Below are 14,377 nucleotides of genomic sequence, written 5' to 3' on the forward strand. Positions count from 1 at the left end.
TTGAACCGCTCTAGCCTCATCCTCGTCTCTATCCGCTCTGGCATGCTAAGACTCCGTTGGTTGAGACGCTCTAGCCTCTTCCTAGATTCTTTCCGCTCGTGCATCCTCAGACTCTATGGTTGAGTCGCTCTAGCCTCATCCTCGACTCTGTCCGCTGTGCTATGCTAAGACTCCGTTGATTGAGACGCTCTAGCCTCTTCCTGGTCTCTATCCTCTCGTGCATCCAGAGACTCAGTGATTGAACCGCTCTAGCCTCGTCTCTATCCGCTCTGGCATGCTAAGACTCCGTTGGTTGAGACGCTCTAGCCTCTTCCTAGATTCTTTCCGCTCGTGCATCCTCAGACTCTATGGTTGAGTCGCTCTAGCCTCATCCTCGACTCTATCCGCTGTGCTATGCTAAGACTCCGTTGATTGAGACGCTCTAGCCTCTTCCTGGTCTCTATCCTCTCGCGCATCCTTAGACTCAGTGATTGAGCCGCTCTAGTCTCATCCTCGTCTCTATCCGCTCTGGCATACTGAGGCTCCGTTGGTTGAAACGCTCTAGCCTCTTCCTGGATTCTTTCCGCTCGTGCATCCTCAGACTCTATGGTTGAGCCGCTCTGTCCGCCCGTGTCTATGGTTACCGGTCCCGGTTTCTGCTATCCCAGCTGTGGGACCTCCGCTTCCCGGGGTCCGCGACTATGGAGTCGGTGGGCGGGAACCCGCTGTACCACGGCCTCCGAGTGTCAGACACTCTCCGGGCTCTCGGCCTCGCGTTACGTCCCGGTGGCGCCTCGCCGGTGCCCGGCATGTGGTTCAAGGAGAGCAGCGCCAAGAATCTGCGGCACCGGGACTTCCTGGCACCCCGGGCGGCCCTCGGCAAGCTCTACCGGCGTGGGGAGGTACGGGGCGGACAGACATCAAGTGAAACCAGGCCAGCACTTCCACGCCGTCCATTCCCCAAGTCTTTAACTCATTCATTCATCCTTTATCAGCCCTGCCAAAGTTCCCAGGCCCAAGGGTGATGCGTCGCTCCAGGCCAGGGTTTTTCTTTCAATTCTGGGACTTGTAGTCATGTTTATTCCCATATAAAACAGGACACCAAGTCCCAGAATTCAAAGGGAAAAAATCTGGAGTGGAGGCACATCAAGCATGGACCGGGGAAACCTGGCAGTTATGCTTTCTCCACCCAGTTACTCTCAGTTCTCCATCAATACTTCTGCCCAAACACCAGTTTATTCACCTCTTGTGTCCACACATGAATCCACTCACCAGTTAGTTCCATCGGCGATTTACTCTTTCATTAGTTCGCTTATTTATCCCCAGGCACACAGTGAGCTGCCTTCTCGTTCGACTCTTCGCACCAACTGTTCTTTCATTTATGCACCACTTTACCATGCGTTTAGCTCCTCTGTTCACTCACTGAACCAATTAATCACCCGGGCTCTTGGTAGTCTATCCATTCACTTGTTAAGTAAGCTTTCTGTTCTCACATTGAGCCACCCCGTTCGCTCATTCTTCCTTTTGGTCAGTGATGAATTCACCCATTCGTTTATGTCTTCCTTTGTTTCTGCCTTCTTCCTTACCCATCTCTCCTCTGCCCTCGTTCGACCCACCTGTTTCTCCTCCACGCCCCTGCATACCATTGTTTAGCTGTACACCCCCTTATTAAATCCACTTAGTCCTGCTTTAAATGTGTGTCCCATCGATTTCCTCATCTAACCGCCTAAGTACTTTGCTAAGCACTTATTCCTTTACTAATCGGCCACTTCAGTGTCAGCTGTTCGCTCACACCCTCAGCAGCAATATTAGCCATTCACCCTTGGCACGGTTTGTTTTTTTAGTGTTGCTATAACAGCTTAAGTGTTACTGAGAGTACAGAGCACCGCACTGAATATTACAAAGTAGCCTGGTCGTATTTCCTGGCGCCATCGAGCCCTGCGAAGGAGGAATAGTGTTTTTGAGACTGAGACAGGTTAACAGATATAGTGAATTCGACCCCGATTATCGAAAACCCTGTAAAACTTACCTGTGTCTGCTTTCGGAAAGACACTTCGTGTGTTCACGCGCATACGTTCATTTGCACTGGTTGTATGATTGACTTCGGAAAGAGGTCTCTGTGAGCCTCAGAGTTTGCATGCACATCTGGCACCTGTCTCTGAGTCCTGATGCATTTTCTTAGACCCAGGGGCGTTAAAAGTGACTTCAACAGTGCATATTCCGCAGGTGTATGATGAGTTCAAGGGCATCAGATGCGTCAATGAAATAATTCAGGCGGCGTGGAGTGAGCAAATATGTGAAGGGTCTGTCCAGTCACTTCATGAATGATAGTCCAAAGCAGGGAGTGCTACTTCTGTCTAGGGTGGTGTAAAGGGGTGTAGACTGAATGTTAAAACTGCATACAGTTTAAGGGTGGCGTGCATCCGGAATACGTAGATTTGGAGGGATTCTATATTTTGTGTACCATGATTGGCAGTGGAAGTGGAGTGTGGTGGGTTGTGTACCTCATCTGACTGATCGGTGACAGAAACGCGCAGCCTCTGGCCAGTGCTGGGGATTTCTCACCAGTAGCTGCCAGCCCCTGGCTGCCCCGCACCTACTTTGGTCATCAGGTTAAATGCATGTCCAATGCTAATTAGGGTGTTGTTCTTGCACAGGAAGTGCACTATCAATCAATCAAACAATTTATAAAGCGTGCTACTCACCCATTAGGGTCTCAAGGCGCCGGGGGGAGGGGTGGGCAGCAGCTAATGGTCAAAAAGCCATGTCTTGAGGCGTTTTCTGAAGGCCAGGAGGTCTTGGGTCTGGCGTAGTTGGAGCGGTAGGGAGTTTCAAGACTTTGCAGCGAGGTAGGAGAAGGATCTTCCTCCGGTGGTGGAGTGGTGAATGCGGGGGACGGAGGCGAGGGCACTATTGGTGGCTGGCCAGAGCTCTCACCACTACCCATCTACCATCCACCAACAAGGACATTGCCCATCTTGTAGGGGGGGCTTGTTTATAATTTTTGGGTTTTACAGAGTGCCATGTTACCCACAGAGGGGTCTCCTGGTGCTAGAAGTGCTCTGGAAACTACAGGGTGAAGCCAGCTGCTGGGTGAAAAGTCATGTTTTCAAACTTGGTTGCACAACCTCCCTGTCGGCGTGTTCCAGTCTTGATTTGATATGTGAGATAAAGGGTGCAGTAGCTTACAAACAAAACTGTGCTGTGCTACCCTCCCTCCTCATAGGCTTGTCTTTCACTTGTGTTCCGCTAGAAGCAGCAGCTGCGTGGGTAGAAGGATTTTTGTTTACCATCCAGTACAGTGGTCATTCTCTCTTTTCCTTGGCAACAGCCTCGATCATCTGTTCACAATGGCAGAAATAATATTAGAAACACCTATATTCAATTTCCACGAATGGTTCTGTTAAGGTCAGACTTAAAAATGACTGCATGCCTATGAAAGGACCAGTTGGTAAGCCTCAGTAAATCGTTATTACCAGTGCCCCTTACTCCTTCCACTTTTGATTTGAAAACATCACTGCCATATCCTCCCCAAAGGGCAGCAAAAGGAACACAGACTCTTAGAGGGCTCTCTGTCTGACAAACAGGAGTACACGAAGGCCATATGGCCCATAACCCATAGTACATGAGGACCCCCTGGCTTAGAAAGTAAACTACACAAGTGCCCTCTGCCCAGAAATCAAAGTACACCAGTGGTGCTGGAGCAATTTTCTGAGTGAGGGTGCTGCCATCAGTGTTACATCCCAAAGCCAAAGGGCTTGTTAAAAACCCAAGCATCACACAAAGAAGTGTAGCAAATGAGCCACACCAGTTCAGCAGGACTGGGAAGAGTGTGGTATGTCGCAGGTGATGCATTTTGGAGCACACTGTTGCAAATATATCACTAAAGCTTTGTGCAGTAGTGCATTTAATTTACGGACAGCACATTTTCCATTCAAATGGCCACTAAATTTGCAAATATTTAGCATCTGCTCATCCCTAAGTAAAATGTATTTTTTGTGTTAAAATCTTTGTTTAAATCACATTTCAGAATTACAATAAATGTGCTTCATTTGTACTTTCCTAACTGGTGATATATTGTGAAATATTTGTACAGTTAATCCACAGGTATTTACATTTTAACGTGTGCTAGAAAAAAAAAGACATCAAACGGCCTTTACTATCATACCAGTGCTTAAGTTGTGATTGTTGTTTCTGATGCGGAGCACCGGCACTTATTTTTGAGGGCTGGGGCTTATTCTTCTGCCTCCAGCATTTGCTGCGAGCAAAAGACACATATTGGAAAGAAGGAGGAAAAGAAAAACTAAAGCGTCACAAAGGGAGAAAGTAGAAAGCTGCAAGAGTGAGCCGAAGGGGCAGGGAGTGGCTTTATATGGATTGAAGAGGCCTGACGTGGCTTCAGGATTACGCTGCCTCAGTATTCTGTGTTCGCACATTTAATTGCAGCACCCGGTGTTTAAGAGGAGGGCTTTGGGCACCAGCACCTTTTTATGTACATATTAAGCACTGTACCATACTACATGTATCCCAGCAAGATTTTTTACATAGGTTCACTTTATTAAATCCTCTTACTTTGCAGTCAGAGACAGAAATGTAAACTCCGTCTTAAAAGAATAAGCAGACGTTTGTCAGAAGACATAGTCTGACATTTAACCAGTCATTGAGAACAAAGCATGTGACGAAGCATTTTATGTGAGGCGACACATGGGTTTCTCTTTTAATCAGTGGAAGATTTAACAGAGCTTCATTGGCAGTTTTAGAGTACATAGAAGGCATATTTCTGTCTTCGTTTTTATCCACACTGTGTAGAATTATTATAACTAAGCTGAAGTGTTAATGCACCCTTGAGATGAACAATGTCACTAGAATTGAAATCTGATACCTACCAATTATACCTTATTCTGTATCCAGGGATCTTACTGGTATTAAAATCTGTTACCTAACACAGATCTATGAAGTATGTGCATCACACCTCTTGAATCTCCTCGCTGGGATTAGAAGCTGTATTCTGTGCATTTTCTGCAGAGTTCTCCAGTAGACATTGCACTGATCTGGAACCAGTGATTTGCATGTTACACATAGCTCTCAAGAGTAGGTACCTTTACTGAATGAGGTATGACATTTTCATTTTAACCTGTAATAGGAAGTCTGTCACTTATTTACAATGCACAGGAATGAATGAATGGAAACACTGTTATACAAAAATATTATTGATGTGAGACAGAGATTTCAGCCCTTCTGATAGATTGCTGTTAGACCCCAGACTCGTGGCGCTAGTCTGTGAACCAGTAGAGCACAGGAAATAGGCAGGATTCTCAATGCCCCCCTTTTGAGCTATTCTACAGGGTGGCTCGGTCATGAGATTTCACAGATCTTGCGGAGACCACAAGGGAGTTATTTTTAGCCTCCCTCACTTTTTGTTCTGCGAAGTCAACAAAAACCATGACATTGTATCAACAAACCCTTTCCACTACTATGGTGTAGCAAAAATGCCAAGAAATCATTTGCAATGATTATAAGAGTATTAGCAAAGGCAAAAAGTAAAATAAATAAATAAAATGAAAGCAAACAAAATGCCCAAAATCTTGCTATGTCTTCTGTAAGTGCAGCCCTTGCCTTTTTCTCAAGCCCACTGGGAGCAGAATCATATCTAGTGCGCGTGCATCCGAATGCCTCCTAGCCTGGTGATTTTACTGTGTAGCTACGAGCTAAAACATAGGGTTTTTATACTGGCCAGGCAATACCTGTAAAAATATCTTTAAACAGACAAAACTTGTATCCCAAACTGTTAGTAAGACTAAGGCTTCAGAATTATAGACACATGGCTAGCAAGCAGAATTCTGGTTCCCATGGTGCTCTGAACATACAGTTGCTAAACAAAAACAGCAGTAATGATACCATGTATACATGTATAAACTATCAAATGTGACATGTATGCCCATGTTTTTTCCCGGTGTCCAACGCCCCCGCCGCTGTTTTGAAAACCGAATGGAAACAAAATATAGACGACATTTCCTCCAAAGAATGGGATAAAATATTAGAATACACAAAAGGAGTGAATAGAACCCCAATTTTAAATATACTCAACTTGATCATCTCCATTACACATATTTGTCCCCAGATCTACTAGCCAAAATGTATCCCGGACTTCTATTGAGTGTCGTAGATGCCATATGAGGGACGCAGACGTCTTTCGCGTGATCTGGGATTGCCCCCACATACAAACTTACTGGAAGCCCTTGGTAGACTTTTAACAGATCTGACGGGCAAACACTTGCCCATGATGCTAGCAGAGTGCCTATTGGGCAGATTCCCGAGACCTAAAAAGCCAAACACATCTACATTTCTCGACCTGCACCTACTTTGGGCAAGCTTAATTTAGTGATTAGCTGGAAGCCACCAACAGTTGATAAAGTGACGTTCCACTGAAAAAAAACCCGTTATGACCTGCATCCACCAAACACTTGGGCAAAGGGACACCGACCACAGAATGGGACATGCTCCTGTTGGCCTTAAAGGCCACATCAGATGAAAGACTGCTATAAAGGGAGCGGCTGGACAAACACTGGCTAGCGAATACTTAAACCAGTGGCAACAGAGCACGTTGTACTTAAGGGAGACTACAGATCACTAAGTGATACATCTGCATTATGGTGGGCGGGGAAAACTTTCAGATCCTTAAGGGCTGCTAGCTGCACTTACTCTACAGGGGAGGGGACAGGTGTCTTGCTTGGGTACATAATAAATAGGAATGTATTCATTTGAGTGGGAGCGGAGATCTTTTCGAAACCGAATGTGCAACTTTAATGACGAGTATTAAGATGTTATGTTTGGTGTGTTCCACGATTGTTATAATAATATATAGCTTGATGTTGCATCTTTATTCGGATATGTTTTTTCCAGACGATTATGATATGATCACACCTGTTATTTGCTGATTAGATATCTGTACTATGCTGCATGCTTAGTTCATTGAAAAGTCAATAAAAAGGTATGGAAGTAATGTGTACAAACTACCAGTGAGTATAAAACACGGTCATGCACAGTCTTATGGTTCCACTGATTTTATGCCCTTGTTCCAAGAATCTGGGGCCATAGTTAATGATGACTAGAAAGAATAAGTCATAACTGCATAATTAGGTGCAGAAATTTCTGACTTCTTTTGTATTGCACATCTTTTAGTATATGTAGCATTTTAAGAGACTGAATATCCTCTTTGGTTTTATTCCCAGAGATTGGTGCGGGGCTTAGACCCGAGTATCATAAGACTACTGTAAGGCAATGTTTATTTTTATTGTGCATGTAGCTGTGTGCGTTCAGAAGTTTATTGATTTATATGCAAACATATTGTAGTAACCAGTTATGAAATAAATGTTGCAAAGAAAGGGGGTGTATTACGTAGTGCGGTTGTGTTACCTCACCGTGTAATACACTACTAACCCCTTTAGGGACCACTAGGTTTTGTTTGTTAAACCTTAGCTCAACCATGAGTAGCTGTATTTCTGAGCAGTGAGGCGTTCACAGAGGAACAAGTGTAAAGCATTTAAACAGCACCAAAATACTTGAAGAAAGACACTCGATGCACAAAGAATCCGATACCAATTGTTAGAATAGAGTATATATTTATGAATTTATGCATACCAAAAAAAAAATAAGATCCACCAGAGGGTCCAGGGATATGGGGCCTGATTTAGAACTATGTCCTATGGGATTTAGATTTCAGCAGGCAGGATATCCATCACCGCTGTGACTGAATAACATGTCTGCCGAGTTCTAAATCAGGCCAAAAGATTTTGCAAGAAATAATAAATCAAGACTTTTCACTTATCAGTGAACAAGCATTGACAAAGTCAAGGAATTTGACATTTGGACACTTAAAAAAAAAAACAAAAAAAAAAAAAAAATTGTCAGGGTGGAATTAAGTTACTTTGACTTACCTTGGGCCACAAACTCCAGCAGGGAGTCAGCCAAGGGGACCACCAAGGTCCAACAGAACAGTTACCTCCTTAAGAAAGCAGTATTCAGTCCAGTTCTAGCATCAGTGGGTTCTTGCCATTGACTTTTATGGAGTGGTCCTGATGCAAGTGATACAGGATGCTGAAGATGCTCAGAAATGCTAAATATGTTGTGCATTCAACAGGGGTCTTCCTGGAGCTACTCCTCAGTTCATGGTCCCCATGATGTGATTCTGGCCATAGGGTTGGTCGTCCCAGGAAGTCTTCTCCGGATCAGCAGAAGTCCAGATGCCACTGGGCTGCAGTGGTTATGGCAGCTTCCTCCTTTTGGAGGTATCTATCCTACTGGGTGACCAAGCTACTCTCATGTCTCTCCCTGGTCCGGCGGACTCGGGTGCAACTTTTGATCATGGTGTCCTTGTCTCTTTGGCTGCACAGTGGCAGTCTCATTCCTTGGGCTACCAACTCACTCCAGCAAGCTTCTTCAGCATTTATGGTCCCGTGCTGCGAACAGCAAGCCAGAAAACGTACTCTTGGAGTCTTGGCTTCAGGTTGGGCTTGGTGGATGAATTCTTCTCAAGAAAGATACATTAGGCACAGTCCTTTCCTTCGTTAGCCTAAGGAGCATCACTTATTCCATTTAATTGTGTTCTGGGTGCAAGGGGGTGCCCTTTTTATGCCCAGAAAGTGCCTCCAAGAGCGGTCGTGGACACTAGCAAATGGGCTACTAGGTTCTTCCTCACTTGATGAAAACTTCCTGTGAAGTGTGGCATCCATCTATCCCAGAAGGCACCATTCTGCCCACTCTCAAGATGGCAGGACTCCTCTTTTGTCCACAAGAGCTCAGTAGTCCGCCTTATCCAGAGGTGTAAGTACTTCAGGGCTACACACCCATGGGTAAATATGTTTGGCCAGTGTTTTCCCCCTCTGTCCCCGGCCCCACTCTGTTCAGCCTAAGGAAAAAAAGCCCTTCTTGTGTGTGTGTCCACCATTTGTCTTTCAAAGGCAGCTTTCCCTTTGAAGCCCAAATTTTGGGCTGACACCCCATGTAGATTCCTTCCAGGAGGCGGTAACACCTCATCCAATGGCACTCCTCTATTGTTACCTGTCCTGGGAGCGGTTTACACGTCTCTTCAGACACAGCAGAACGTTGTATTGTGTCAAACTCCAGCAAATGGCTGCTGCAAAACTTGGGCAGCAGAGGAGAAACTTTTTAAAAGTTGCATGTGGTAACAAGTTAAATTTGTTTTAACTTGGGCATCAAGTCGGGCTTAACGTAACGAGTTGTTTGATACCGTGAAGTACCCTCTTTGGCAGTCCCATTGAGAAGTTAGCACAGTTGAGATGTCAGCGTTTAACTCTGTACTCACCAATGGGGCTACCAGTCTTTCTCAGAGCAAAAAGCATTCTTTTGGGTTTTTCCTGCTAGAGCATGTTAAAAACACATTCTTTCCTTTTAATGTGCTACACGCTGCATTAGGACTCGGTAAACCTGCTGTAGGGGTGACATTAAAAAGGGAGTTTGGGCTTTGCAATTGCTTAAATTAGCAAGTTGAGTTAGCAGTTTTAACCTGCCTTTCCAGTCTGCTGCAGTGGCAGACCGGGAGCCTTGTGTTACCTTGTCCTCCTCAGGGTGGCGCAACAAGTGCTGCAGTCCCCGAGGGGAGACTCTAACCAGGCCTTGGGTGTTCCTGGTACATATACTAGGGCCTTAGAGGCAAGATAGGCTATGCTAATTGGGTCAGGCACTGGCAGTGAGATCCGGCTAGCAGGCCTCAGTTCACGGTCCAAAACTTCGGGAGTGATCATAAAAAAGAGGCGTTTTCTTTACAAATGTCAATGATGCTAAATTGCGCACATTGGAAGTTTGTTCATGGTCGTTCATTTGCTCATCCAGTCTGGCAGTAAATTAATATTTTACTTACTCAACCATGTATCCTTGCCGTCTGACTCTGTCATGTACCGAAGCACTCCTTTGGTGTGCTGTTCTGCCTTTTTTGTGCTATGTGTCTTGTTTGTGTCCACTTCTGCTCACTTTGTGGTCTCTACCTAGCGCCTTATGCGATTTGCTCTTCATTTTTGTATATGGTGAGCTTTGGTTGTCTCTCCTATCCCTCTTTTCATCACACATACAAAAGCTGCCTTTTAGTCTTGCCAGTTTGGAGCTGCTGTTCTTTAAATCATATCTCAGCAGTTCACTAATCAATGTGATCCTTGTTTTTCACAAGTGGACAGGAGTGTTTCACACAAACATTTCAGCATATGGAGCAAAATGACTAATGCCATGCACATATACAATAAGATCACCAAACTAAGAAGACTTTGGTTTATATATTGAAAACAGACAAAGGGAAAAAAAGGAACAGTTATTGAAATTAATTTGAATGAAGACAGCAAAGCACGTAATGGCGAAGGAGTCTGCAGGGGAAGCTTGCAGTAGAATACAATGATGTTGCTTTAAGTGTTTAGGTCTTGCCTAGACAGTGCTTGAGCTGTGTCTTCGAGACGTGTTGCGTTTAGAATATGAGCTTTAAGTTCCGCCCATCTTTGTAATTGGGTCGTTTGTTTGTCTGTCCTAAAAGTTTTCTTTCGATTGGTGCATATGCTTACTTTTCCCTCCTTCTACATTTTTGTAACCTCCCATGAGGACTGCCACTGCTACATGTGGGTGTCCTCTTTTTTTAATTTAGGTTCCTTTGTGCGCACTATTTTTTTTAGTGTACTTATGCTGGTGTGTCTGAATGGCAACCACTTAATGCATGCGGTGCTGCATGGCTTTTGTTTGTTTGCACTCATGGCTGTATTTTTTTGGCACTTTTACAGCGCACGAACTCAACACGAAGGTATTACAGCGCTTTATACGATTACCGGTTATATTACAGAAGGATACTTTTTTATTTGTAATAGCAAGGGGAGATTAAGTAATTTGCCTGGAATCACAGGATGTTGAGCAGGCGCCAAGATTCGAACCCACGTCCCCCCACCCCAAAGTCTGAAGCTCTAGCCGAACAGTTTACAACATTTTCTCCCTGATCTACCCTTAGAAATCGAATTGGTTTGTGTATAATTGAACTACTCCAGAGGTATTTTGACGTATTGTGTCCACTGAGAAGTATCAATTCACTCACCTGGCCATAGCGCTTCGGCATGGGCAAGGAAAGCGCCACGCTCGCCTCTGCGGGCTACACCGCTAAGTAACTTCTAAGAAACCATTTGCTTCAGAAAAAAAACGATCTACGAGTGATATGCCTTCTGCCCGTTCTTTGGCTGCTGTAAATCACCCACAGTTTGTGTCCTGTTCCTGTGCTATGGTAGCTTATTTGATTAGTTATTTAAATTGTATCCGCACCAAGGCCTGTGCCGACATTAAACAGACGCACTGTGCTCACAAGGTGCACGCTTCAGGAAGGGGAGCCTTTGTGTGTTTTTTCTTTCTCATCGACTTGTTGAGAGGAGTCTCTTGAAGTAATAATTTTTGGAAACGTAAAGTGCATTTCTGAAAAGAGACTTGTATGCTGTAGGGAAGAGCACATACCTAGGAGCTAATCAGTCTGCATACTCCTGATCATCGAGCGCTCCAAACTATAGTACGGCTTCATTGACACTCAGTCAGAGGGATAAGTATCACTGTTACTGATTCTTATTAGGTGATGCATTCCATGTTAATAACTGCAAATGCCAGTTTGCCTTTGGCCTTTTGGTGTCTTGGTATTAAGTGTAGGAATTCGTGGCACGCGAATGCTCTGCGGTGTTAAAAAGTTACCTGTGTTTGTATTCAAGGCTTTTTTGTTTAAATTTAGTAAGGAACATAGGGGGTTATTACAACTTTGGAGGAGGTGTTAATCCGTCCCAAAAGTGACAGTAAAGTGACAGATATACCACCAGCCGTATTACGAGTTCCATAGGATATAATGGACTCGTAATACGGCTGGTGGTATATCCGTCACTTTACCATCACTTTTGGGACTGGTTAACACCTCCTCCAAAGTTGTAATAACCCCCATAATATCCTTCAGATTCGGCGGTCTGACTAGAGTACGGGTGGACCTGTGCTAGCCTTTCTTTACCAAGCTCACCACTTCTTGTGCGCTTATATCTGTGTTCAGAGCATGGCACCAAGACTGACCCCTGCGAGGAGGTTCCCTGCGCGTGTGACTAGTTGAATCCTACGCTCAGATAGGTGGTTGTAGAAGCGGAAGTAATGTCATTACTTATGCAGAGGCAGCAGGTGTCCACTTCAGCTGGTACACGTGACCAGGCTGCATTAAAGTACTCTTTTTGAGGGGACATTTGGAGGTGAGGTGTTTACCTGCTAATGATAATCTTCCAAGCAATTGTATTCCTGCAAATGTTTGACTGCTGGCACCGTGCAGTATTTAATTTTAATGTGCATACCACAAATTCATGTGAGGACTGCAGGTTTTGTTTTTAGTGACTTTAGTACTGTCTCAGATTTACTCTTAAACCACGGACGCACTTTGTACAAAGCGCATTTTTAGGTCTCGTCTAGTGTGTGAGGGAAGCTTGCATTACTGCTGTGCTGTATCTGTGTGTGAGGGAAGCTTGTACTGCTGCTGTCTGTGCTGTATCTGCTATGTGTGAGGGAAGCTTGCACTGTTGCTGTGCTGTATCTGCTATGTGTGAGGGAAGCATGCACTGCTGCAGCCTGTGCTGTATCTGCTGTGTGTGAGGGAAGCTTGCACTGCTGCAGCCTGTACTGTATGTACTATGTGTGAGGGATGCTTGTACTGCTGCTGTCTGTGCTGTATCTGCTGTGTGTGAGGGAAGCTTGCACTGTTGCTGTGCTGTATCTGCTGTGTGTGAGGGAAGCATGCACTGCTGCCTGTACTCTATCTGCTGTGTGTGAGGGAAGCATGCACTGCTGCAGCCTGTACTGTATGTGCTATGTGTGAGGGAAGCTTGCACTGCTGCCTGTACTGTATCTGCTGTGTGTGAGGGACGCTTGCACTGCTGCAGCCTGTACTGTATGTGCTATGTGTGAGGGACGCTTGCACTGCTGCCTGTACTGTATCTGCTGTGTGTGAGGGAAGCATGCACTGCTGCAGCCTGTACTGTATGTGCTATGTGTGAGGGACGCTTGCACTGCTGCCTGTACTGTATCTGCTGTGTGTGAGGGAAGCATGCACTGCTGCAGCCTGTACTGTATGTGCTATGTGTGAGGGACGCTTGCACTGCTGCCTGTACTCTATCTGCTGTGTGTGAGGGAAGCATGCACTGCTGCAGCCTGTACTGTATGTACTATGTGTGACAGACGCTTGCATGGTGGATTCTCTGTGAGGGAAGCTTGCATTGTGGTTTCACTTTGAGAGAAGTTTGCATTGTACCTTCTCTGTGAAGGAAGCTTGCATTGTACCTTCTCAATGAAGGAAGCTTGCATTGTACCTTCTCTGTGAGGGAAGTTTGCATTGTACCTTCTCTATGAAGGAAGCTTGCATTGTACCTTCTCTGTGAGGGAAGTTTGCATTGTACCTTCTCTATGAGGGAAGCTTGCATTGTACCTTCTCTGTGAGGGAAGTTTGCATTGTACCTTCTCTATGAGGGAAACTTGCATTGTACCTTCTATGTGAGGGATGCTTGTATCAGTTCCTAAATTAACTACCTATCCTTCTCCATTTCCTTTCTATCTATTATATGCAGCTATCACCCATATATATTCCCCATACCACATAATTGCATTACACAAATACACTCCGTACCACACAATTCCACAAGTAACAATTAAAACACAAACCACAAATCTCCACATAAATCACCTACACTCCAAATCAAAACACATAAATAAAAGACTTTGGGCATGATTACAACTTTGGTGGAGAGGGTTAATCTGTCCCAAATGTGACGGATATCCCCCCCACCGTATTACGAGTCCATTATATCCTATGGAACACGTAATACGGCGAGCGGGATATCCGTCACATTTGGGACGAATTAACCCCCTCCGCCAAAGTTGTAATCAGGCCCATTGTCATTTACAACGCCAATAGCTCAAACTCTCACAATTGTGAGACCTGTTGCATTGCAAATGCTTGTTTTCTTTTTTTTGTAACTCTCCCTCATGTTGTGACCGTTCTAACTATGAGTTCAGACTGAGACGTTTTAAGGCATGGGCTAAGTGCCTCTACCCAGCGCCCGAGCCTTTCATGGGCCCTCCTTATAGAACCAGCTCTGTTCTGCAGAGTCTTGCCCTAATGACCTTGAATATTTCTTAAACAGAGTTTCAAATACAGTTTTCCTTTAATTTATATGTAAAATATGGGTGATGTTTGAGAGTCTAGTACAGACGTGTTGCAGAGAAATGTTTGTTTCATGCAACATCCATAAAAAAAGTTTTTTAGTTCATAGCACGACCTCACTTAGGATACATGGGAGTGTCACAGAGATTATCTGCAGTAATATTAGTGACCTTCTGCTGTGTTACAATC

General features: G+C 44.8%; 1 protein-coding gene across 2 annotated transcripts in view; it reads left to right on the forward strand.

Moving 5' to 3' along the window:
• Positions 1–393: 393 nt before the first annotated feature.
• Positions 394–14,377, forward strand: part of DALRD3 (DALR anticodon binding domain containing 3) — a 163,224-nt gene continuing 149,240 nt past the window's right edge. The window contains exon 1 of one of the 2 annotated variants that reach the window (XM_069206202.1): positions 394–881. In XM_069206202.1, the coding sequence (XP_069062303.1) occupies positions 681–881 (201 nt within the window). In that variant the 5' untranslated portion in view covers positions 394–680. The remainder of the gene's footprint in view (positions 882–14,377) is intronic. The other variant, XM_069206203.1, reaches the window with a different exon arrangement.

The sequence above is a fragment of the Pleurodeles waltl genome, chromosome 9, assembly GCF_031143425.1.
Source record: "Pleurodeles waltl isolate 20211129_DDA chromosome 9, aPleWal1.hap1.20221129, whole genome shotgun sequence".
Lineage (NCBI taxonomy): Eukaryota > Metazoa > Chordata > Amphibia > Caudata > Salamandridae > Pleurodeles > Pleurodeles waltl.